This window comes from Crocodylus siamensis, chromosome 8, assembly GCF_052110815.1.
Source record: "Crocodylus siamensis isolate JL-2025a chromosome 8, ASM5211081v1, whole genome shotgun sequence".
Taxonomy (NCBI): Eukaryota; Metazoa; Chordata; order Crocodylia; family Crocodylidae; genus Crocodylus; species Crocodylus siamensis.
In genome coordinates, this window is record NC_143402.1 from 3,297,246 (window position 1) to 3,319,967 (window position 22,722).

A 22,722-nucleotide genomic window follows, 5' to 3' on the forward strand; every position below is an offset into this window, starting at 1 on the left:
TATTCCCCTTCCCCTCCTTTCTACTCCATGGTGTGTGTGCTAATAGAATTATAATTGCTTTAAACTATAAATGAACTCTGTGTCCTGGTTTTTAAGAGTTTTTTTTTTCTGGCCGCTGGGTGGCAGCTTGTTGTTCTGGTGGCTGCGTATTGGGAAGAACATGTCATTTTGTGGCTGGAACTGATGCCTCAAACCCTCATTAATGCTCAGAAGGGAGGCCTTGATTTAGAAGGCTTTGTCTTGCACTGACATGGAGGAGCCGGGAAGAAGAGCAGCCTCTGCCCCCTTTTTAATTTTGACTCGGAGCCCATCTGATATATGTGAGGCTACACCCCCCTCCCCTCCACCGCCAGTCCTTGTTTGTGGGTTCTTGGCATGTGGCTGGTGCTGCTGACCAAACTCTCCTTCGTCGGTACTACCTGTGCTTGGCAGGCAACTGGGGCAGCTCTGGGCCAGGTAACAAAAGAGCAGCCTCCAGCAAGGGATTTCCCTGCTACTCTTCAGACCAGGCGGAAAATGAGCCCCTGTAGTTCCAGGACTAGTAGACCAAGGGCTCCTGGAGGAGTCGCCTGGCAATGGCCCGGTGTTATGTGGGTTGCACTCTTATCAGAGGGGCAGGGGGACCTCTGGTCCCAAATGTCTGGCAGAGAGGGGTGGGCTTTGCTTTAGCTTCTGAGTGCACGAACACAAAATCTGCACCTTGTTGGTCTCGTGCAGTTCCCTGCAGCAGGCAGATCCCTGAGCCTGGAGGGGGGAGCCTGCTGCGCCGGAGTTTTAATCCTTTCACTCTGCTCCCATTTCTGCCTCTGAAAAACATGCCTAATTGCCTCCTAAGGAACTTATAGGGCTTCATGCGTTAATATTTATTTTGAAGATGAAGTGTTATAAAAGTCTGAAGTGTTTCCCTAGCTGACAACAGGAGTGTTTCCATCAAAGCTAGGCTTGCTTGAGAGTTGAGATTTTTTTTCAGCAAACTTGTATAACGAAGAGAAGAATGATTACCCTCTCTCTCCTCGCATCTGGCTTTGATTTTTCTTTACATGCTCTACCTGTAATCATGCTATGGAAATGATGTTATTTTAACCTGTGATCTCTCAGCCCATTGGAGTTTGCAGTTCTATTACTTGGATGATTAGCTCATTACAGCATTGGAAAAATATTGTGCTATTGCTGAACTGTTGCCTGGGATATGGATGCAAGTACTTCTCACCTGAGCCTGCATTCAGGCAAGTGCGTTCCTTGTCGATTTTTCTGGAAATGCACACACAGCTGAAAAACAGCTACCTACTTAGATTTATATCCCACCCTCTCCAGAAAAGCTCGGAGCGGCTAACCCAACATAATTACCATGAACAAAAATAACTTTCTAGAAGCAACTGAACCTATCCAAGGCTCTTTGAAGTCACGGCTAGATCATCATGGTGTTAACCTCTCGTTGTGCGGGTTGGAGGCATATTTGCTGTCGGCGGTGGGTTTTTGCACTGGAGATCTCACCAGATGCCTGAGGTGAGGGGTTAATGTCTTTGGGGATGGATTATGTGATTCTGGAGCACTTCCTACAGGTGCCACGTAGTTGTTTGCTGGGTGATACTCAGTGCTGAGGCCTTCGGATTTTTGCCTGATACGCCGCTGGCTAGACCTGTAATTGCATTAGCAGAAAAAATACACTGAGTGTGGTGTTCTTGATGTCTTTGTTGGCTCTACCTAATCTTTTGTGTCAAACTGGAAACACCTGATTTATGTTCCATTGCAGCCTGTATACAATTCCTTGTTCTTTGTTTGCAGTTCTTCTGAAGCATGCCCTCGTGTTTGTTCCTTCCTTTCTATCTCCTCCCTCTTTAGTGGAGGATCAGCGTGACTCATAATGATTGCAGTCACTTATTTTGGTATTTATGTTCTGCCACTGCAGCATAGCAAAGACATCCTGTTATTCAGCCAAGCTTTATAATTGCTTTTTCTTTCTGTGTCGGAGAGATCGTTGGTAGCCTTGGTCATGCGTCTCCACTCACAGTTCTGCTCTCACATTATTTGCTTTGCTTGTTCCATGCTACTTGGTACTTATTAAAAGGAAATTTCACTCGCTGGGGACAGCTTGGTTATGTTTTTCTGCTTTGTATTCTGTGCCGGGTCTTTGTTACTTGCAGATGCCTTATCGAGTCAGCAGCAAAGTTCAGCTCACAGTGGGGAGCTCTGTCCAGGATGCGTGTGTGGCAGATTTGAAAAAGCAGGCTAGCTACCCTTGAAAGATCCTCCTCGGTTCTTCCCATCATAACTAGCATTTGCCATCACAAATGCTGTCTGCGCACAACTTCAGCGTCTGTGTTCATGTCTGTCTTGTGCCCGTGGCTCACTGGTGGAGTTTCTCTCGGACCTTTCCGTATAACCTGTATATATGCTTTCTTTAGTAATCCCGCAGCTCCCTGCGCACGTGTATGTGTATAAGGAGGGGCGGAGGGTGCTGTCCCTGGCCTCTCATCAAAATTTTGCTCAGGCTTTCCTGCCGCTTTGCTCTGTTACAATCCTGTTCAGCAATTGGTGTTATTTATGATGCACCATTAAGACCCCAGCCTAAGGGAACCCCGGTCTGTCTTGTGATCAGCTTACCTGATTTGTCTGTAATAAGCTGGGTGAGTGGTGCAAGTTCTCCATTTACTTGAGTGATGGGGTCTGAACAGCACAGTTTAGGTCTCTGGAGTAGCATGCTTCCAGGAGGCACTCAGGAGTGCAGACTTGGATGTGATGCAGGCATTTGCCACTCCAGGGATCTATGTCAAAATATTATCGTGCGGCAGACATAAATTATCACCCAGACTGGTATTTGTGATGGTTGCTAATATGGCTGAATTGCAGGCTTGGAAAGCCTACAGAACGTCAGCGTAACTTCGCAGCTGGGGAAGGCCTCTTCTTTCCCGCGCTATTAATAATAGCACACTCAGCTCTGCAGCCTGCTTCCCCAAGATGCTTCCATTGCAGAACAAAGCAAGAGGCCAATTTGGAAAGAGGCATCAACTAGGAGAGGCTTGCAGGGGAGGGGTAAGAGGGAGGTTTTGGAACAAGACAGGTATACTTTTGGAGAAGTGCTTTGGAGAGTTGCATGCGTTAGCTCTGGGGTCATGTATAGCTATTCCTCTAATGCAAGGGGGGCTGGATGCCATGAAGGGCACGAGGCTACATTGCAAGGCCTCAATCCTACATGCACTGAAGAGGTCTGCTGTGGACAGCATGAATTAAGAATTTTTCTGTCTTTCAAGTTGCAGCTGTCCCCGGCACAGCCTGCTGTACCTAGTAAGTCACAGGTTTCCATTTGAAGCACAGCTAGAAACCACTGGGCAAAGCTTGAGTGCACCTCTGCAATGACCCCTTCCCTATAACAGCCTTCCCAAGCAGGACCGGGAAGGCTGGTTTCCTTCCAGACAGCACTTAAGTTCAGCCAACTTCAATCTTTTTCTCAGTGTATAAACTACTCCCTACAGATCCTCATGGAGAGAGAGGAAGGGTGCGTGACCAGCAGCATGGGAGCACTAACAACAGTTGTTGGCATTTAGGCATGAACTTTTCCAAACAGCCAGGTGACGGCCAGAATTTGCTAAGCTTAGCTGGCAAGTTACAGGTTTTTGTGAGCCGCTACCATAGGGCTTGGTTCTCTTGATTTACAAATGAAAAGAAATGGCATATGTTCTTGAAGCTGTGAATCGGGGATTAGCTGCGTTCACCCTAGCTGATGTCAACACATTGATTGCAGTTCTGCTATTTCCTGAATTTCTGGTAGCTTAATTTTTGTTGGTCATTGAGCAGCGTCCAGTTTTTCTCTTGGCCTGTGTTTTAAGCAGGTTGTGATAGGGTTGGTTTGTGGAGCAAGCGGAGAAGCTTTGAAACAGAGACCAGACAGTGGATTAAGGTGGCTTTAGCAATCTATTCTAGACTGGCAATTTCTGATTTCCAAGTACTATTCAGTAGGCGCCCGGTAGGGCTTGCTTTGATTTTATAGCATGTGAACTTCTATATAAACGGAGTATAATAAACTATGCCTACGTGTACGCAGGGTAATGGGAGAAAACCTGAGCCTTGGGTAGCTGAAATGATTATAGGTATAGGTCTGACTACATCCATATTCTATCTATTCATTGAATCCTAGAAAACGAGGACCGGAAGGCACCTCGGGAGTTGTCTAATCCAACCCCCGGCTCAAAGCAGGGCCAGTCCCAGCTTGATCATCCCAGCCAAGGCTTTGTCTAGCTGGGTCTTAACCTCCAAAGATGGAGTCCACCACCTCTCTGGGTAACCTGTTCCAGCACTTCATCACCCTCCTCACGAGAGTTTTTCTTAACATCTAACCTCAACTTCCCTTGCTGCAGCCTGAGCCCATTGCTCAAGTAGCTGTGAATATTTCTGGATTCGCTTGATCAGAGGTCATGGAGATCTGCCAGTCTTTCTTCTGATCCAGACTGGACACAGCTAACATGGATCTTTTCCCCAGTGGCAACTGAACAACCCTCCTGGCTGCATGGTGACTTGGCTCCAGCCCCACTGAAAGGTATTTCATTGCTTGCTATCCCAGTAGGACGGTCTATTCACAGCTGCGTGTGAGATCTTCCAGCAGTCGCCAGGGGATAGGGGCAGGTGATTTAGGTTCTGATGGACTTTCTTCATGCCGTTCTAGCTGCACAACACACTTCTATTTTATGTTGCTTCCAATTCTTGACACGCTGCTAGCATTTTCTCCCAGTGTTTTCAGGAGCTCTGAATGTCCTGCACCAGCTATTGCTTTTTCAGCTCAGAAGGAAAGCTAATCTGCTGGGTCAGGAAGCGTGCCCCCCGCCCCCCATAGCAAGGCACAGTGCCGACAGCTGTTAGAAAAACTGGATTAAAGCATGTTACAGTGATGCTTTCCTGACTGGAAATGGGTCTTAATAGTGTTACTGAGACTTGAATCTCCAGTGCTTTTTTCCTGAACCTGCCCTGAACCAGCCACCCACGCTTGCTGTTACAGAATGATTTCTAGTCGTGAACTAACCGCCGGGTTTGAAATACAGAAGGCAGAGATCAGCTCGTGCCGTGTTTCAGTCTGAAGGAAACACATTTGACATTGCCCGGTTGCCTTGCTTGAAATCAAATCATGTGAAGTGCTGCTAGCAGGCCTTTCGCTAAGTTTGGGAGTACTTAAAATGTGTAAGTCTAAGGTTTTTCTAATCCAGCCCCTTGTACCCTGAGTATAAAAGGCACAGTTCTCTTCCCTGTGGTCCTACTGATGGTACCACTTGAACCTGGCACTTTGGCATTTGGTGCTGTTGCATGTTTTGTACTCTTCCATAACACAACTCAGCTTAGCTCTTGTCCTTGCCATATTCACTCTGCTTCCACAGATCCCTCTGTGGCTAATGCCAACTGGAGCCCTGTTTTTCAATACTGGAGTTACGTTTGTGACTGCAAGAATCTGCCTCGAATAGAAGGAAGTCAAAGGTTCACTGTTTTCCAGCTCGCTTCTTTTGTAGCATGTTATCTGTACCTGATGACTGACTTCCACGCTCTGTGCATTTAACCTTGTGTTATCAGCTTGCAAACTGGCTCCTCTTCTTGTGACCTTGGGAAGAAAAGTGCTTTCTTTATTCCATCTGGGAGCCTGCTATTATTTGCTCTTTGGGCTTATTTTTGAGGCAAGCTCTTATTTTATTTTTTTTAGCACAACTGTATGCATCCTTCCTTGATAAGAAATGCTGGCAGCGCACATTTCTTTTTCAGTCATGGAATTTCCTTATGTCCTGCCTCATTGCACTTAATTCCTCATGCACTCACATCTGACAACCTGGCTAGCACTGAAGCCTTGTTTCTGTGCTAGCAAACAAATGGAGATAGAGGGGTTTTGTTTGTACAGCGCCTAGCACAGTGACTGGACTCGACTGCTCCAGTGATGCAAATAAGCATCGTGCATGCTTCACTGGTACTAACTCATCAGTCACAGACTGGATAAAAACAGACTGTACACTTCCAAGGTAGCCGCCACGGGGTAGCAGAACGTGAAAACATGGGCTCTTCATACCTAGTAGAAACCGCATGTGCAGTTTCTCTCCCCTGATGGCCTCTCCCCATTTTTTACCAAGGGATGGTAGAAGAGGAGCTTGTTACCTCTAGAAAAGAAGAGCTAAGATGCAAAGCGAATTGTGAGGGGCTTCCTGAACACGAACGAGGGATGCGACTCTACCGAGTCAAAGCACGGAAGGAGCTAAACTGTCTCTACCCGGTGAGGCGCCCCAAGGAGGGCACTGCAAAATGCCTCGCTATCTGGGAGACTTCCTGAAAAGGTTAATGTGGGTGTGAAGGTGCCCTCAGTGCCTGCCCCTGCCGGAAGGCGTGTCTTCTCAGCCCTTGCTGGCATTAAACTATCATCGTGTTGCTTGACTAGCCCCATGAAGCACCACCAATAGTGTCTAGCCAGAGCCGACTATCCAGCACAGCCCTGGGCCGGGCTCTTCCAGTTTGGCACAGTTTTTAAGCAACTTATTCCCACCTGGTCTTTCCCTGCCCACTTAGGTATTAAACAGAAAGGTGACCCAGAATGCACAGAGGGAAAGGAGGTTTAATTTCCAGAGCACGCTCTATACGTAGCTCGAAGCATGCGTGGCAATCATCAGTAAATAAATAACGGAGGATTTGTGCGAAGAAACCCAAATGCAGCAATGTGGGGCCCTAGGTAGGGAGCTAAGGCTTTCATTTTTGACTAGCAAAATGCTGTCCAGAGGGACTGTCATGCAGAAGGACAGCCAGCAGAAGAGGCAAGGTAGGGATTCCTTCCAAATGCAAAACTTAAGCTGAACTTCAGCTTGTCCTTCCTTGAAAAAACCAACTGAACTATATTACTTGATAGATGTGCACACAGAGGACTCTGGCTCTGCTGTGCATACTACTGTCATCACCAGTGGGGGAAAAAAGCGTTGGTTTATTTTCCCTTTTAGCGGGAGAGTGCTGGACACTTGAGTTTTCTCTTGCTGGGTGTTGGGCAAATCCCTTGTTCTAGTTGTGAGGGAGGAGTTTTTGCAGGTGATATCCTTTTATTGGACCAGCTGCGTGGTTGGGACAGATTGTTTTATTTGTACGTTACATTCATTTACCAGAGAGGGTCTAAATACAAAAATGTCTCATGAGTTACAGCTGTGATGCAAAAAAGGTCTCTGGTAGAAACAGACTCCACAGTTAACAGCCTGAAGATTTGTGTTACAGAGGAAAGGAATTTGAGAACAAAATACTTCTTCACCTGAACGTCATACCTTTTATTTCACAGTTCTCAGCAATGGAATCTTAAATTCAGTCTTCAATGCTCAGTCATGTGCAAATTCTGATCATTCTGGTATTTATACATCAACTGTTAAATACCCGCCACCTCCCCACACCAAGAATATTTACAAGCATGGAATGAACAAACAAGCCTTTTGGCTGGGGCAATTTGCTTTTATAGTGATCAAACACTGATGTGAACATGGATTTAAAATAACAAATGTTGCTTTAATAAGTCTTTTGTACAGGAAGAGTAGATATAAAAGTTTTTTCAAATTTGTTTCACAGGTATCGCCAAACATCTCATAGCTGTCTGTAACGGAAGCACCGACGAGTGCTTGAGTCTTCCGTTTATTACACAGAGTTAAAATATATTACACTTTAGAGAGTAAATGTAAATCGCTGAATGTTTTTTCTTTCTAGCATCTTAATGCGCCAAATGGGAGTAAAAGGCAGTCCACATTCATGATGTGAATACAAAGTACAGTAAGTTTTTGACTTCCTATTATATCATTGCTCATGTTCTCAAAATAACCATGGTGATGAGGCCTGAAAGATAAGAATGGGAGAATGAGAAAACTGTCATTTTGGCTTTCCTCAATCAAATATTGGAAGTAGATGCTGAGCCAGCTGTCTGTCCCAAGCTGAGAGAACCTGTCTAAAATTTAATTTTGACATATGCTTCCCTTGAATGTAGCAATGAAGCAGCTTTCTCAAACATCCCTCAAACAGTCTGCAAGGGCATTTTAGATATTGGCTACGAAGAACTAATCAGGTCTTGATCACTTAACAGGAATACACCTGTAGTCACTGAATTGTAGATGCCCTGGATAGGCTGAACAGTTGCGGGTCAGTCTGAACAGCTGTCCCATTTCAATTTGATTCAGTTCAGATGCTCTCTATTTCTGCACATCCAGAACCTAGCGCCGCAGGGCACCAATCCTGTATGGGGCTCTGGAGCCCACCGTCAGGACTGTTACTGGCACCAGCTGAGTAAAAGGTTAGAGAAAAGCTGTTCTCATTTCTGCCTTGTAGCACCATTGTCCAAAGTTGGACCTCGTGTTTGGGCAGTTTGACTCCTGTCTCCTGCCACTGCTCAAGCCGTGGGGGAGCATCTTTTGGCCCCTTCCCCAGGACCTCCAAGGGGCGTATAAACACCAGAGTTGCACTGAAAGAGGGGACGTGCCCAAATGTCAGGCCCTTGGCTGTACCTGCTCCCTCGTTCATTCTTGGCAGGGAGGAGGAAGCCTGAGCTGATGGTCTGGGGACATGTGCTGTGAAGCGCGTTGTCACGCTTGGTCTTTTAGAAAGAAGCTCTTGGGCAGATATCCGAGAAGCTTTCCCTGCCTCCTGCTGCATGGACACTAAACTGCTGCTGTTACTCCTGACCCCAGGGTGAAACAGCTAAGGGGGGAAGCTCAGGCAGGCTGAGTGATTCTTTTGCCTGGGTCAGTTGCTTGCCCCTTACTCCCCTTCTGCTTCCAAACCCAGGGTAGAGAATGTGAGGAAGGGCACCACCACCTTGCCTTACACTGGGGCAAACTGCAAGTGGCAGTAACAATGGATGCTGGTCCCAAGTGTCCAAGGGAGATAGGGGGTTCCCTGAATCACATGTACAGCGAAACAGCCACGCTCCCCCGGTTCGGCATATCTTTCCGGTAGAATCCACAACTAATTAGCCATGAGACAACTACTTCTCTGATTTCTGCTACAAAGGGAGAAAGGATGTGTGAAAGTCTGCCAGGTCATCTTGAGTCCCAGTGTCGCATAAGGTTAAAAGTGAGTTATCCAGATCTTTCAAAACCTTTGTTTTTCCTCAGCGTAGGGGATGTGAGCACTCTTGACTTTCACCCGCACACTCTTTAGCCTGAATCCAAAAGGATCACAATGGAAATGAATGTGCTGGTCTTAAATGAGTTAATGATGGAGCAGGTCCTGAGCTACTTTTCCCTTTTGAACATAGCATCCATTCAGAAACCTGCACTGGTTCTTCATACTATGGCAAGTTCAAACTTAAAGTCAGGAGGACCAAAAGCAGAACAAACCTCAGCTCAGGTTATTTAAATCACTAAGCAAGAGCAGCAAATGGGCTTGGTAAAAAGCCTGAGGCAGGTAAGCCATGTGTCCAGAGACATCCAGCCTATAACAGTAACCATTTTTAACTTCTTCAACTCTCCTTCCCCAGTGCCAATTCAGCCCCTTTACTGTGTGGGGTTAGTTGGAGAGAGGGAGACCATCCCATGCAGGGCAACTGATTTATGTTCTGGACGAGTGAGGAAAGTGTGTTTCAGAGAAGAAATCTTTTCTGTGCATCTGAGAACACCCAATACAGGCGACCCTTGCCATTTGTGGGGGAGATGTTCCCGTGATCCCTGCGAATGGCAAAATCTGCGAATAGGGCACTGCATTTGTCAAAGCAGTGCCCCTGGCGGGGGGGGGGTTACGGTTTTGGTGGCGACAGTGCGAGCCTGATGGCAGTGGTGGGAGCCTGGCGGCAGCAAGCATAAACCTCCCGAGGAACTCCAGTAAGCGTTTTAAAGTGTATTAAAAGTGTGGGTTCAGCATTTGCAAAGATCTGAAACCGTGAATGCTGAACCCGTGAATACCAAGGGTGTCCTGTACTCGGATGCTACCATCTAGGGATTATTGGGAAACCCCACCCACAAATACACCCAGAAGCAAGATAGTGAAACTGTCTGCAAAATCTATCGCTATCCTCCCCCTTTGAATGCTATACTTTGCGCAGCTGTAGCTTCCAAGTGGTTTTCAAAGATAAAATGTGTTGCAACTGTCTAACCTAGAAGTCACAAAATCAAGGAACGCTATGGCAAAGTCCAGGACTGGAAAGCAACCGCCATAGCCAAGATGAGTTCAACCACCCCCAATACTGCAGGCTTACTTGGATGTAGCATAGCCAGACCCCCTCAGCAACGAGTGCAGGAGCCATTCCTGGCAATTCCCATGACTAAAAGCTAGGGTAAACAGAGGCAGTGCTTTGCATCTGACTTTTTTTTTGGTTGGAGAGATGGGATTATAAGAGGCAACAGAGGATGAATGAACTTTGGTTCTGCAGTGGAGGGGCCTTTCAGTGCAGCTACCCCAGTAGATAATCAACAGGAAGCAGCAAAATATTTCAGTCATTTCCACTGACAAATGATTGTAGCTTCTGCAGAACCAGTTATGTGAAGGTGGAGCTGGCCCCAGCCTTGCTAGCCTCTGGGTCAGAGGATTAGCTAAGACAAGTGTTTCTCAACCTGTGGGTCACAAGAATATATGAAAAGGTCACAAGCAAAGTTTAAAAACAGATTCTCCTTTAAAGGAGAAAAACATGGGAAACTGCGGCTTTTCTCTTGCAGACTGGCAGAGATGCAGCCTGCAAGGAGCTCCCCATGTGTTGTGTACCCCCCCCAATACACTCGGGGGCTGAGGGCAGTGGGTCAGGACTTGACCATTGATGTTTACAAATGGGTCCTGGTACTAAAAAGGTTGAGAACCACTGAGCTAGGACATTTGGTTTGAACACTAACAGCAATACCAGCAAATCTTACTGCAGAGCACTCTAATACAACTGGAGAACAACAAAAAAAGTACAACAAAATAAAACTCCAGTCCTGTCCTCCTGTCCTGAGACTTTTGAATACATCTTCTGAAACCAATAGTGAATTCCAGAGCAGTTTCTTTGGGCTGACCGTCGGTGTCCCAAACAGATTTAAAAAAAAACCCTTTTCCAACTCACTTACCTAAAACATAAGCAGCTACTAGCTTTTGATTCACACTTAAGTGGAGGTAGAGAGGCACCAAGGATTCCACTTCCCCCAAGGTAGGGAGCATTAGTGCCGCAATGCACACTATTCCCAGGAAGACGGTAAGTAAACTAGGTCCCGCAGAGGCAGTTCTGTTTTCTGTAAGAGGAAATGGCAGTCACAGTAATGAGCATTTATATTTTAAATGGAAAAACATTTACACTGCAGGTCTGTGGCTGAAGCCAGGCAAGAGCCTGCCAAACCTAAAGAAACTGCAGTTATCCTGCCTGTCTGCTCACTGCTTTTCCGTGTTTCTCCAGCTCTGCTGGGAGTCGCGCTAATACTCTAAGCATCAACCCACTCTCAAGCATCTACAGTGAGAGACTGCGGGATCTGAACCTGTTCAGCCTTCACAAGAGAAGGCTGAGGGGGGACCTGGTGACCGTCTATAAACTCACTAAGGGGGACCAGAAGGGTTTGGGAGAGACTTTGTCCCCCCCCCCCCCGGCATAACAAGGAATAACGGCCACAAGCTGCTGGAGAGGTTTAGATTAGACATCTGTAAGAACTACTTCACGGTCAGGGCGGCTGGATCTGGAACCAACTTCCAAGGGAAGTGGTGCTGGCTCCTGCCCTGGGGGTCTTTAAGAGGAGGCCTGATGCCTACCTGGCTGGGATCGTTTGAGCCCAGTTTTTCTCTTGCCCAGGCGGGGGGCCGGACTTGAAGATCTACAAGGTCCCTTCAACCCCACTTCTATGATCTTTCTTCAAGAAAGACAGTTACAAGATTTCTCCTTATCCCTCCGTTCCCTTGGCCCCAACCTACAAATTGCACTAGTTTGGGGTGTGAAGTCTTCTGGCCTGTGCCAGGATTAGAACCCATGGTACTGCTCTATATTACTACAGAGCTGGGAAACCACATGTTCCCTTGCATAAAGCATTTGTTTCCAGCTCTAGTAGATTAAGATACCAGCATTAAAATCCTAGCATTGTTTTACAGCTGTTATTTCTGATGAGCAGAGAGGTAGTTAGCTGTGTTTCCCTGAAGTCAGGCAGAAGCCAGGGTAGAGATGCACCTTGCAGACTAACCAAATAAGAGGTGTAAGCTTTTGTGAGCCTGAGCTCACTTTGTCAGGTGCTGCACTTGAGCAAATGCATTTTGCTGGATACAATTCCTCTTTCCATCAAATGCCTGTAGACTTGGGCTCATGGGGATAAAGCAGCCTGCCTTCACAAAACTAGAGAGAAGGAATACAGCCCTAATACCTTAATTAAGCTTCTCTTACCCCATGGTTTTCCCTAAAATGTGTGGCATGGACAAAATACATCATGTAACATAAAAATGAGATCAGCACTCATTCAGGTACGATGTGCAAAACTGGCTCAGGGATTTGTATGTAGCCCATTTAACCTATATAATATTACTAAAACCTTTAAACAGTAGGTCCACACACCGCTTTGTTGTTGGGTTAGTATTTCATTAATGACAGGTAAGACTTCACCATTGTAGACCAGCTTGTGAATGTGAAGACAAAAGTATGAATTCAGTACGTATGTGAATTGCTGCAAAGAAGCAATCCTACTAAAAATACTGCAAAATGACTCGACAGCAATAAGGCAGTTTTCTGGTTGAGACAAGGGAGTAAACGCTATTGCCAGCGCTTCATGCAGCTTTCCACTACAGCTCCCTTCCCCTTGGAAAACTGTAAGATGATTTTTTATGTTCTCTTTATGAAGCTCCTGATGTTACCACTGAAAGTAATGATGGGAATGGGGAAACATTCAGGTGCCTTGATTTGCTTCAATACCACTTAGAAATCAATTACTAGTAACAAATGCAAGAGACAGACACTTTGTATGATCCTCTCCACCCCCCATTAAAAGAATTGTTTACAGTTTTCATTGTGTGATGTCATTAATTCCAAAAATTAGTATATCAAGGAATACCATAGTATTGAAAAGCCCTGGTAGTTTAAAGAAAGTAGGCAACTGCAATCCTAAATCAAGAAGTTCAGTTGGACTCTCAGCTGCAAAGGGGCTAGGTACCACGTTCACATAGACGTGCACGCGCACAAACTGTAATTAGCACGTTAGCTGCTGATGGGGTTCTACAGATCCACACTAGAGCCAGGAAACAATCTTAAGGACAACACCTACACCCTGATCTACGGACGTGACAGAAGATTAAGCAGTAGCAATGGGCAGGTTAACAATTTTATTGTTTGCATGCAGGTGTCCCCATGAGGGAGGATTTTGTATTACCGTCATCTGCACCCTAGTCACTTTGAGACCAGATGACTGCAGCGCGCTGTATATAAGGCCTACACTGGACAGTCACCTGGACATGGAAGCTGGCACAGAATGCTGCAAACCACTTGGTAAGTGGAACATTTTGCTCCCTTGCCTGCACTATTGGGTCCTAAGTGAAGTTCAAGGTATTTGATAGTTTCATAGTTTCTAGGGTCGGAAGGGACCTGAGCAGATCATCTAGTCTGACCCCCTCCATGGCAGGAAAGAGTACTGGGGTCAAATGACCCCAGCAAGGTGTTCATCTAACCTCCTCTTAAACACCCCCAGGGTAGGAGCCAGCACCACTTCTCTTGGAAGCTGGTTCCAGGCCCTAGCCGCCCTGACCGTGAAGTCGCGCCTCCTGATATCTAGCCTGAATCTCCCCTCTGCCAGCTTGTGACCATTATTCCTGGTCACTCCTGGCTGTGCTCGGGGGAACAGGGACTCCCCCAGTGCCTGCTGGTCCCCCCTGACTAGTTTATAACAGGCCACTAGGTCCCCCCTCAGCCTTCTCTTTTGGAGGCTGAGCAGGTTCAGGTCCCGCAGCCTCTCCTCACAGGGCCTGCCCTGCTGTCCCCTGATCATACGAGTGGCCTCCTCTGGACCCTCTCCATGCTGTCCACATCCCTCCTGAAGTGCGGCGCCCAGAGCTGGACGCGGTATTCCAGCTGCGGCCTGACCAGTGCCGCACAGAGGGGGAGGATCACCTCTTTGGACCTGCTCGAGATGCATCTGTGGATGCGTGACAAGGTGCGGTCGGCCTTCCTGACTGCATCCCCACACTACCGGCCCATGTTCATCCTGGAGTCAATGATGACCCCCAGATCCCTTTCCGCCTCCGTGCTGACAAGAGGGGAGTTCCCCAGCCTGTAGGTATGGTGCCGGTTGTTCCTCCCCAGGTGCAGCACCTTGCACTTGTCTGTGTTGAAACCCATCCTATTCTCATCTGCCCACCCCTGTAACCTGTCTAGGTCCAATTGTAGCCTGTTGCATCCTTCCAGTTTGCCCACATCCCCCACATCTTAGAGTCATCAGCAAATTTGAACAGGTGCTTTTTACCCCCTCGTCCAAGTCGCTGATGAAGATGCTGAACAGTGCAGGCCTGAGGACCGAGCCCTGGGGGACCCCACTGCCCACGTCCTTCCGGGTTGAGAAGGACCCATCCACTACCACCCTCTGGGCACGGCCCTCCGGCCAGTTGGCGACCCATGTGACTGTGTGGGTGTCTACACCACAGCCCTCCAGTTTCTTAATGAGAACGGGTTGAGAGACAGTGTTGAAAGCCTTCCGGAAGTCCAGAAAGACTATGTCCACTGCTACCCCTGCAGCTAATGATCTGGTGATCTGATCGTAAAAGGCCACCAGGTTGGTCTGACAGGACCTGCCACCAATGAACCCGTGTTGGTTGCCCCTAAGCATGCAGTCCCCTGCTGGCCCCTCATGGATGTGTGCCAGCATAATTTTCTTGAACAGCTTGCCTTGGATCGAGGTAAGACTAACCGGCCTATAGTTTCCCGGGTCCTCCTTCCTGCCTTTTTTGAAGATGGGGACCACGCTGGCCCTCTTCCAGTCCTCCGGTACCTCACCAGAGCACCACGAGTGCTTATAAAGCTGTGCCAGATGTTGACCTACAAAGCCCTAAATGATTTAAAGCCTGACTGCCACCCTCCCTGTGCTACCAGAGCTGAGATTGGCTGAAACTCTAGAGTTGATAGCTCTTTGGTATGAAAATGGGGAAAGCTAATTGGGTGTTTTCTATGAGGGCTTCACAGCTTAGAAATTCACTCGTTCACTTGGTCCAGTATCACTTGAAACCAATGCTTTTCAGTGCCTCTACAAACTCATCTCTGCTGAGCCTACTGAAAACTGGGAAGGGTGATAGGGACTGTAAGTGTTAGGGACTGCTTAAGGGCGGGGTGGAAGATGAGCTGGGGGTTGTGTAGGTCAGTGCTGAATTCCACTGTTATTCTCTGAGGGCGGTGTTTCTGTGGTATTGCTACTGCCATGTCTGAGTGCTTGGACAAAGCTACTGGGGAACAGAGAACCTCAGTCATTCAGTCAGGCTCCATCTGCCCTTGGCACTGCCAGGGAGTCAGCAAAGACTCCATGAGCCTCCCAGATCCTGTAGTTGTGGTGGTGATGGTGACATGGTGAGTCTCTGCTTAATATGAGGCTTATGAACTAGTCACGACCAGACGTTGCTGCTCTGCGAATATACTGCACTACCTTTTTTGTCACTGGCATATTAACACCCAAAAGTGCTGTACGTAGAAGCTTAGACTCTGTTAGCATTTAGCCAAGATTTATATCCAGTTCCTAAACTGCAGTTCCGAAGGCACTTTCTAAGGGTCCTTGTTCTGTCAACACTCAGCTTTGTGATTCTCAGAGGGACGTGGCAATGCTGGTCTTATTATAAGCATACGAATTGGCTGATTGCATGCCCACGCTGGGCTGCACTTCTCTGTGCCCCGGTCTGGTAAGCAGACAAGGAACTTAAAAGGTAGGATTCCTCCAGGTAGGAGTCATTAACCTGGGTAAAACTACTGTAGCTGGTACCACATTTTTCAGAGGAAAAGGCAAGAAACCATGTGCTGATCAAAGCAGTCTCTTCCTAACCTCTGTCATTTAGCAGTTGACTTACCTCCTGAGGCACAAGGGATCACATCGGTGCCTTGAGTCAATGGTAACACTTCAAGGCCCTAATCCCTTATCTGTTCTTTTATGCTGTAACATATCACAACAAATATTGACTTTATTTCTATAAATATCTGTTTTTAATTCTAGTAAGAGGTGTTCCACTGAAGAGCACAATTGCCCTTGCCAGTTTGGGTCCCATAAGAATCGTGTTGTTTTTTTTGTTTGTTTGTTTGTTTTGTAATAAAAGTAACCCTGTATGAATTTTTGGTTCTGCAAGCTGCCTCCCTGCTATCCCAAGCTAACTAGGTAGTTCATGCCTCAGCACTGGCTGCCTGTGCATCTCCTTTTCTCTCCTCCTGTAACTAGTCCTTGTGGGTGTATTTTTCTGTGCATTTAAAGGAGATAAATGACTATGACCCATCAGTAGCAGCACTTGTGGGAGATGTCTTGGCCATGTCTGGTGTTGCTCAAGGATTAGTTGGAGGATTAAAGTTTTGGAACAAACAAGGGTGAACGTAGACAGGGAGGCTGAGGGAGCAAGTAACCCTTAAAGCTATGGCCGTATCCTCTGCGACCAAAATGCTTACTGAAGCCAGTGGGTAGCGTGTAGGACTGAACCTTTCAAGGCACAGTGTAAGTGTAGGCACAGACAAAATGTAAGTGTGCCTTAGTTGTTTTTAAGTCTCATCTGATTAGAGAGGACAGAAACAAGACTGGTGTAGTTCAGCCTCTGGAGCACCTTCGTCATTCTGAATCCCAAGTATGCTATGCTTCTGAAAGAGCAAAAGGGAATGATTTGAAACAGGGCTGTCCAACTTCCCAGCAGCCAAAGGCCGTACTCCCTGCAGGGTGCATCAGCAAAGGCTGCATTAGGGCAGACCACAGGTGCCTGAGCCTTGCATATGCCGCTGCAGCTGCATCATGCAGGAGCCTCCCTTCCCCCCACTGCTGCACCACATGCCTGTGTGAGCACCCTCTGCTCTGTGCCCTGTGCATCATTGTCCTGCCCTGGAGATGGAGGCAGGAAGTGGCAGCTGGAGGAGGTGAGGAGCCCACAGTCCCTGAGGGAGCACTGGCCAAGCAGGAACCCAGGGACTGCAACTTAACTCCTTGCGGGTTGCATGAGGCCTGTGGCCCGCCAGTTAGACAGCCCTGATTTTTTTTAAATATTTTTCTTAGAGTTTAGCCCTCTTTTCCCCGCAGCTATCTGAACTGCCTGATCTGAAAGTGAGAAGAGATTAGAAGTAAGGCTGTAACTACCTTGTTGACACAAAGTCTGCTCAAAGAAGACACTTTCAGCCAGGTGCTCTTTTATTCGCTTTTCCTCCTCTTCCTTTTGCTGCTGCTCCTTTGCAGATGGAAGGAGAGTGGCAATGACCTCTTTTCGCCCAAAAGCTTTCCTCTGGCTTTGCTCAGAGACTTGCAGACGGAATCTGTCTATCACACCATAGTGACAAGCCCGAACATCTCTATGACGAATCACGCTGTAAAGAAAATGTAGTCTTGGTTGTTATGCATGTTCCTTGGGAAACAAAAATAATCACATCCACAATCAAGAGTCAGTACTGGGGATATGTTCCAAAGCAGCATGCGCTGCACGCAATGGGATGTTCACAGCTGGTGTAGACCTACCTACCTGCACTACTTCCAGCACTACTCATGTTGTGCTGATGGTGCAGCTGTGGCAGCACAGATAGGCTGCCCAAGTATTCAGTCAGCTTCTCAAGCAGGTCTTACAACCTAGCATGAATGCCAGGCTGCTGTGGCTAGACTTCTTTGGCAGTACTCCAAGCTAATTAGTTTAAAACTAGCCTTGGGTATATCTATAAGTGCAGTCCTATCTCTGGACACAACATAGACTCATCCTAAGAGTTGCAGCTCGTGACACAGTTCAATTTCAGTAAGTTTCTTCCCCATTCTCTGGGTGTCTCTCGTGTGTTTGGTGTTGAACCCAGCACCTATGCTGAGTCCAATCACCTTTCAGAAGTCCTCAGTATGTGGGATTTCAGGTCAGAATTCTTCTGTACCTAGGACTGGTACCTGAAGTGGTACAGCTCTTTGGCACCTCATGTCAGAATCACACCCAGAATTAACTAAGATCTCAGTTAAATATAGCACCTCTTCCATCCCATCTATTTCAGTTCCCTTAAATTGGGATCATAGAAAATGAAGGTTGGAAGGGCCCTGAGGAGGCTGCATCTAGTCCAACCCCCTGCTCAAAGCTGGACCAGCCCCAACTACATCATCCCAGACAAGGCTTTGTCTACCTGGGTCTTCAAAACATCCAAGAATGGAGATTCCACCACCTTTCTCTGGGTAACCTGTTCCAGAGCTTCACCACCCTCCTAGTGAGAGAGTTTTTCCTAATTTCTAACCTAAATCTCCCTTGCTGCAACTTGAGACCATTGCTCCTTGTTCTGTCATCTGTTACCATTGAGAATTAGGGCAGCCTCCTCACTTGCCTCCCCCACATAGTTACCATTCTTTATGTTCATAGTGTTAAAAACCCCTCTGTACTTAGCCACCATCCTAGGTTCTCTGAAGCAATGTCCCTCTCCTGGGTTAATATGCATGGCAACTCTTTTTCCAAAATGCAAGTCATTTACTTTAAAGGCAACTCCAACCTTTAGTGAGATGCTATGAGCTACCAGGAGAAAATCCATATTATGCCATTTAGCTCCTGCTTGAATGCAGCCTGAAAGGTTTCAATCTAAAGCTGCAAACTCCTGAAAGGCTTCTAACTATCATGGCACTGAAAGTGCCGTTTTCAATTCTGCCCCAGGGAACTGATCTCTTCAGTCCTATTAAGCTACAGGTCAGAAAAAAGAAAGAAATTTCTGCATTTTAAACTGAACTGTAAGAAACTAGATTGCTTAAATTATTCTTAAAATAAAGTATGTGCATATAAGGAGTATGTAGTTTTAACAGAACATTTGTCAAGGAAAATGAAATGAAATAGTTTGGATACTAAACCATAAGCTTGTTGAAACCTAGAAGGTTCAGCATAACCTTAAAAGCTAAAAAATTTACATAGGATGGTGTTTCATCAACTACATGCACCTTCAGCTAGACACTGCTGTCTGGGGAAGAGTGGTTTCCTGGACTGTGTAGACTCATAACTGATGAGGATTTGATCTTGTACTCCTAACTTGGACACTTCAGTTATGCCAGAACTGCAGGTTCAAAGCCATAACTTTTATTTTAGCACTTCTGTTTTGCTCTCCCATGTTTGCTGGTGCTGTTACCACGCTTCTCAGCATTAACACAGCACAGTGTTATGTAAAGAATCTGATTATGAGTGCACACAGTTACTGTCAAGAAAACAGATGTTTCTCTGTAGAATATCCATTTATTCGGCAGATGGCCATACTTATATACTGCTCCTAGCCTAGCAATAAACACAGTTCCAGGAAAGTTACCCATTCTGAGTCTATATTTATGGAGACAAGGTGGATTTTGTTACTTGAAAAAAAATATTATTGGAAGCTTATTAACGGAGGAGACTAACATTTATCTAATATTATCTTAAATAAAATCTACCAGAAAGGGTCAGTTAGAGGTGAGAGTGATTCACTGAACTAAAGTAATGAGCATTTCATGCACTGATATATTTTAATCCACTGGTGCTCAACCTCTAGCCTGTGGGTCTTCCCATGGGCCTGGAAATTTGATGGTGGGGGCGCAGTGGCAGCAGTAATTGCTGCTTCCCTGTTGCCAAATTTTTGGACTTGTGGGGAATCTTGTGGGCCAGATGATGTGACCCTGCATATGAGACTGTGCCAGTGCACAGCTGGACCCAGGGCATGGGGCAGGAAAGCTGAGCACCACTGTAATTGTTTCAATGACACTGTCAGTGCGACTGTCCTAAGTCCCAATAATTTTTTTTTTTTGCTCTAATGAAAAGTTTTAAAACAGTCGCTCTCTGAATTTGAGCTGGAAAATGGTATTTGACTTGTCCCTTCAGTTTCCTAATTAATCTTGATGAAATCAGTGCCTCACTGCCAGACTGTCTCTTCTTATCTTAGTGTCATTTGCAGTCTAAAAAACAGATTGTTCATTACAAACAGCTCTTTTGTGAATGGCCTTTTTTGGCCAGAAAATCCAAAGGCTGCTTTGTAGAGTAAATACAAATCTAATTAGAAAGCCCAATTTTATTTATTTATTTTGGATAATTCAAGTTGTTGCCTAGAAGTCACGTAGAGCAGCCTAAAGCTAATATAAGGAAGGTGAAAAATGTCAGACTATTTGGCATTGGTGAATATTCACCAATCTGTTCTGCCCTGAATTAGAGCAGCCTGTAACTGGAAGTACTTAAGACAGACAACAAGAACAATTTGTATTTGGGGATTTTTATGGGCAAATCTTAACTGATTATCAGCTCTTTTCTGTGAAAAAGTTGCGGCCCAAACACAGTAGCACATATATTATATGACCCAGGAAAAAGAGAGACAGCAGAATGTTACAAATTCTCTTTGCCAATCTGAAAATAAAACCAAAACAGAACAAAACAAAAATCCCAATCCCAGCAACCCCAGCTTTCTTTCTTAGAAAAGATTGCATAAGTGAAGTACACTCGTGAGGCTTATGTTACAAACACTTCTTTTTGTTCCAACAAACTCTGTTGCTGGCTGCACTTGTTAAACGCTACTTATGCACACAAATAAACAGGAGTACCTCTCCTGCCATGAATTACAAATCCAGAAGCAGGCAGAACACAAAACTGTGAAGGTTTAATAGGAGAAACGCTAGACGCATCAAAATAAATATACTACATACATTGTGGGCTTGAGGATTCCTGATCACTGTGGCAATTACTTTATCATAAAAAAAATGTCTCTATTCATCAGTGCCACTTTGAAATGTGGGTGTAGGCTAACAGGGTATGTGTAGCAGAGACACTGCCCTTGCTCTGTACACGCTAGCACCCATACCATAGTTTCATAGTTGGTAGGGTTGGAAGGGTCCTGAGCAGATCATCAGGTCAGACTCCCTGCCATGGGCCAAAGTGTACCTGTGTCACACACTGTGCTTGTGCCAAGAAGCTCCCTCTCTTACAGCTATGTTTCCAGCTTGAATTGAGTGTGCAGCATGCGCGATCCAGCCTGGCACTGCATGCATCAGGCAGACCTAACTAAGGTGGGAACCCACCTTGTAAATTCAAGTATTTTGTTGTCTTTGGCTAACCTGGATCCAAAAGCCACTTCCATTAACATTGCGATATTCTAATAGTCCAAAAAGTGTGATTACTGTAGTAGGGAGTCCCTCAGAGGCTCTCTGTATGCCTGAAGAAAAGTGTTTGTTCCCAAAACTTGGCAAAGAACCATTTTTCCAACTATTTAGTCAATTTAATAAAAGACATCACATCTACCCAAAGACCCTTGTCTGCCCGTGTCCAAGACGGCTACAACTGACAACCTACAAGGGCTGGGAACACAGTTAAAAGATGCCTTTTGCATCACAAAGGGAGTTTCGGGACAGGCTTGCTTTAGTTACACAAATATGCTCGATTTAGGGGGAACGGGGTGAACTGTCCGTACTTACATATCCACACAACACTGAGGCTTCACAGCACCGGCAGCATCGACAACCGCGTATTTATTTGGAGTCGTGCAGAGAACTGGAAGGAAAAGGACACCGGCGGTCAGAGCGACGTTTAAAACAGAGACAATGGGGGAGAAGCAAAATCTGCCAAATCTGCATCAGACTGCGGGTTTTGCGTTACACAAGTCACAGATAAACACGCTCGCCAAGCCACCCTGAAGTGAAGCCGAAGCTAAGGAACCCACCTTTGAATTTTAAGGCAAACTCATAGGGGTTATATAGAGTCAACACCTGTTTGTGTGTTGACTGGTCATCTGCGTAAAAGATCAGCTCTGTAGGAAACACAAAAACAGGAAGATTTCCTTCCACTAACTCCGGCTGCCTTTTGTGCTGCTGCATTGGCACCGCGTCCCCCTCGCTGCCGCTTCTGCGCCTTGGATCCGCGCCGGATCCCTCGCCAGCCACTCGGACGAAGCAGCAGCCTACGACGGCTCGGCCATCCTGCAAGAGAAAGGACACGGGATCGCTGTCGCCAGTCCCCCGCGCCCCCTCACGCAGGGCACGGGCTCGTCGATCATTTCCACAAAATAAATAAAAAAAAATATATGCCTTTCAAATGTTTGTCGTTCTAGCCGGTTAAAAACGGCACTGACCTGGGGAGAGGGGGATGGGCCTCGCCGGCCCGCAGGCTCCTCCGTCCCGCACAGGCGGCGGCGGCGCCGGCCTCTTCCGGGGCGGGGCCGCGCGTGCGCACTGCTCCGCCGGCGTGGCGAGGCGAGGCGGGCCCGGGCGCGGCCTGCTCCAGCCGGGGCCTAGGGCCGCCGTCGCTCTTCGCTGCGGGTCGCTCTTCGCGTCGCTCCGGTAGATTGACTCGTGATCATCCCTTTGCTCCCTCAGAACAGGTCCTGTCGGCCTGTTGGTTTTTGCCCGGTTATATTGATTCCGAGTCATCCCTCGAAACAGCTCCCGTTAATCCGTTTATATCACTCTGGGAATCACCCCTTTGCTCCCACAAAACAGCTCATATTAATCCATTTATTTCACTCTGTCATAGCGGTTCATAGTCACCCCTTTGCTCCCCCAAACCAGCTCATATGAATCCGTTTACTTCACTCTGTTAACAAAATCCGTGCGCACCCTGCGCGCGCTCAGACGTGTTTGCATTACAGGCAGCCCTGGACTTACAACGTTGCGCGCTTACGACTGTTTATAAACGGACGCCTTGTTTCACCTCTGGTGTCAG

At 46.7% G+C, this 22,722-nt stretch overlaps 1 protein-coding gene across 1 annotated transcript; it reads right to left on the reverse strand.

Moving 5' to 3' along the window:
* Positions 1–7,065: 7,065 nt before the first annotated feature.
* On the reverse strand, positions 7,066–22,288 carry MOSPD1 (motile sperm domain containing 1). The gene is made up of 6 exons (XM_090060149.1): positions 22,133–22,288; positions 21,725–21,980; positions 21,480–21,555; positions 17,199–17,422; positions 11,010–11,171; positions 7,066–7,818 (listed from the first exon to the last, which is right to left on the reverse strand). Exons 2-6 carry the CDS (start codon positions 21,876–21,878, stop codon positions 7,787–7,789), a joined length of 648 nt encoding a protein of 215 aa, XP_089916275.1. The 5' UTR covers positions 21,879–21,980; positions 22,133–22,288; the 3' UTR covers positions 7,066–7,786.
* Positions 22,289–22,722: the final 434 nt, after the last annotated feature.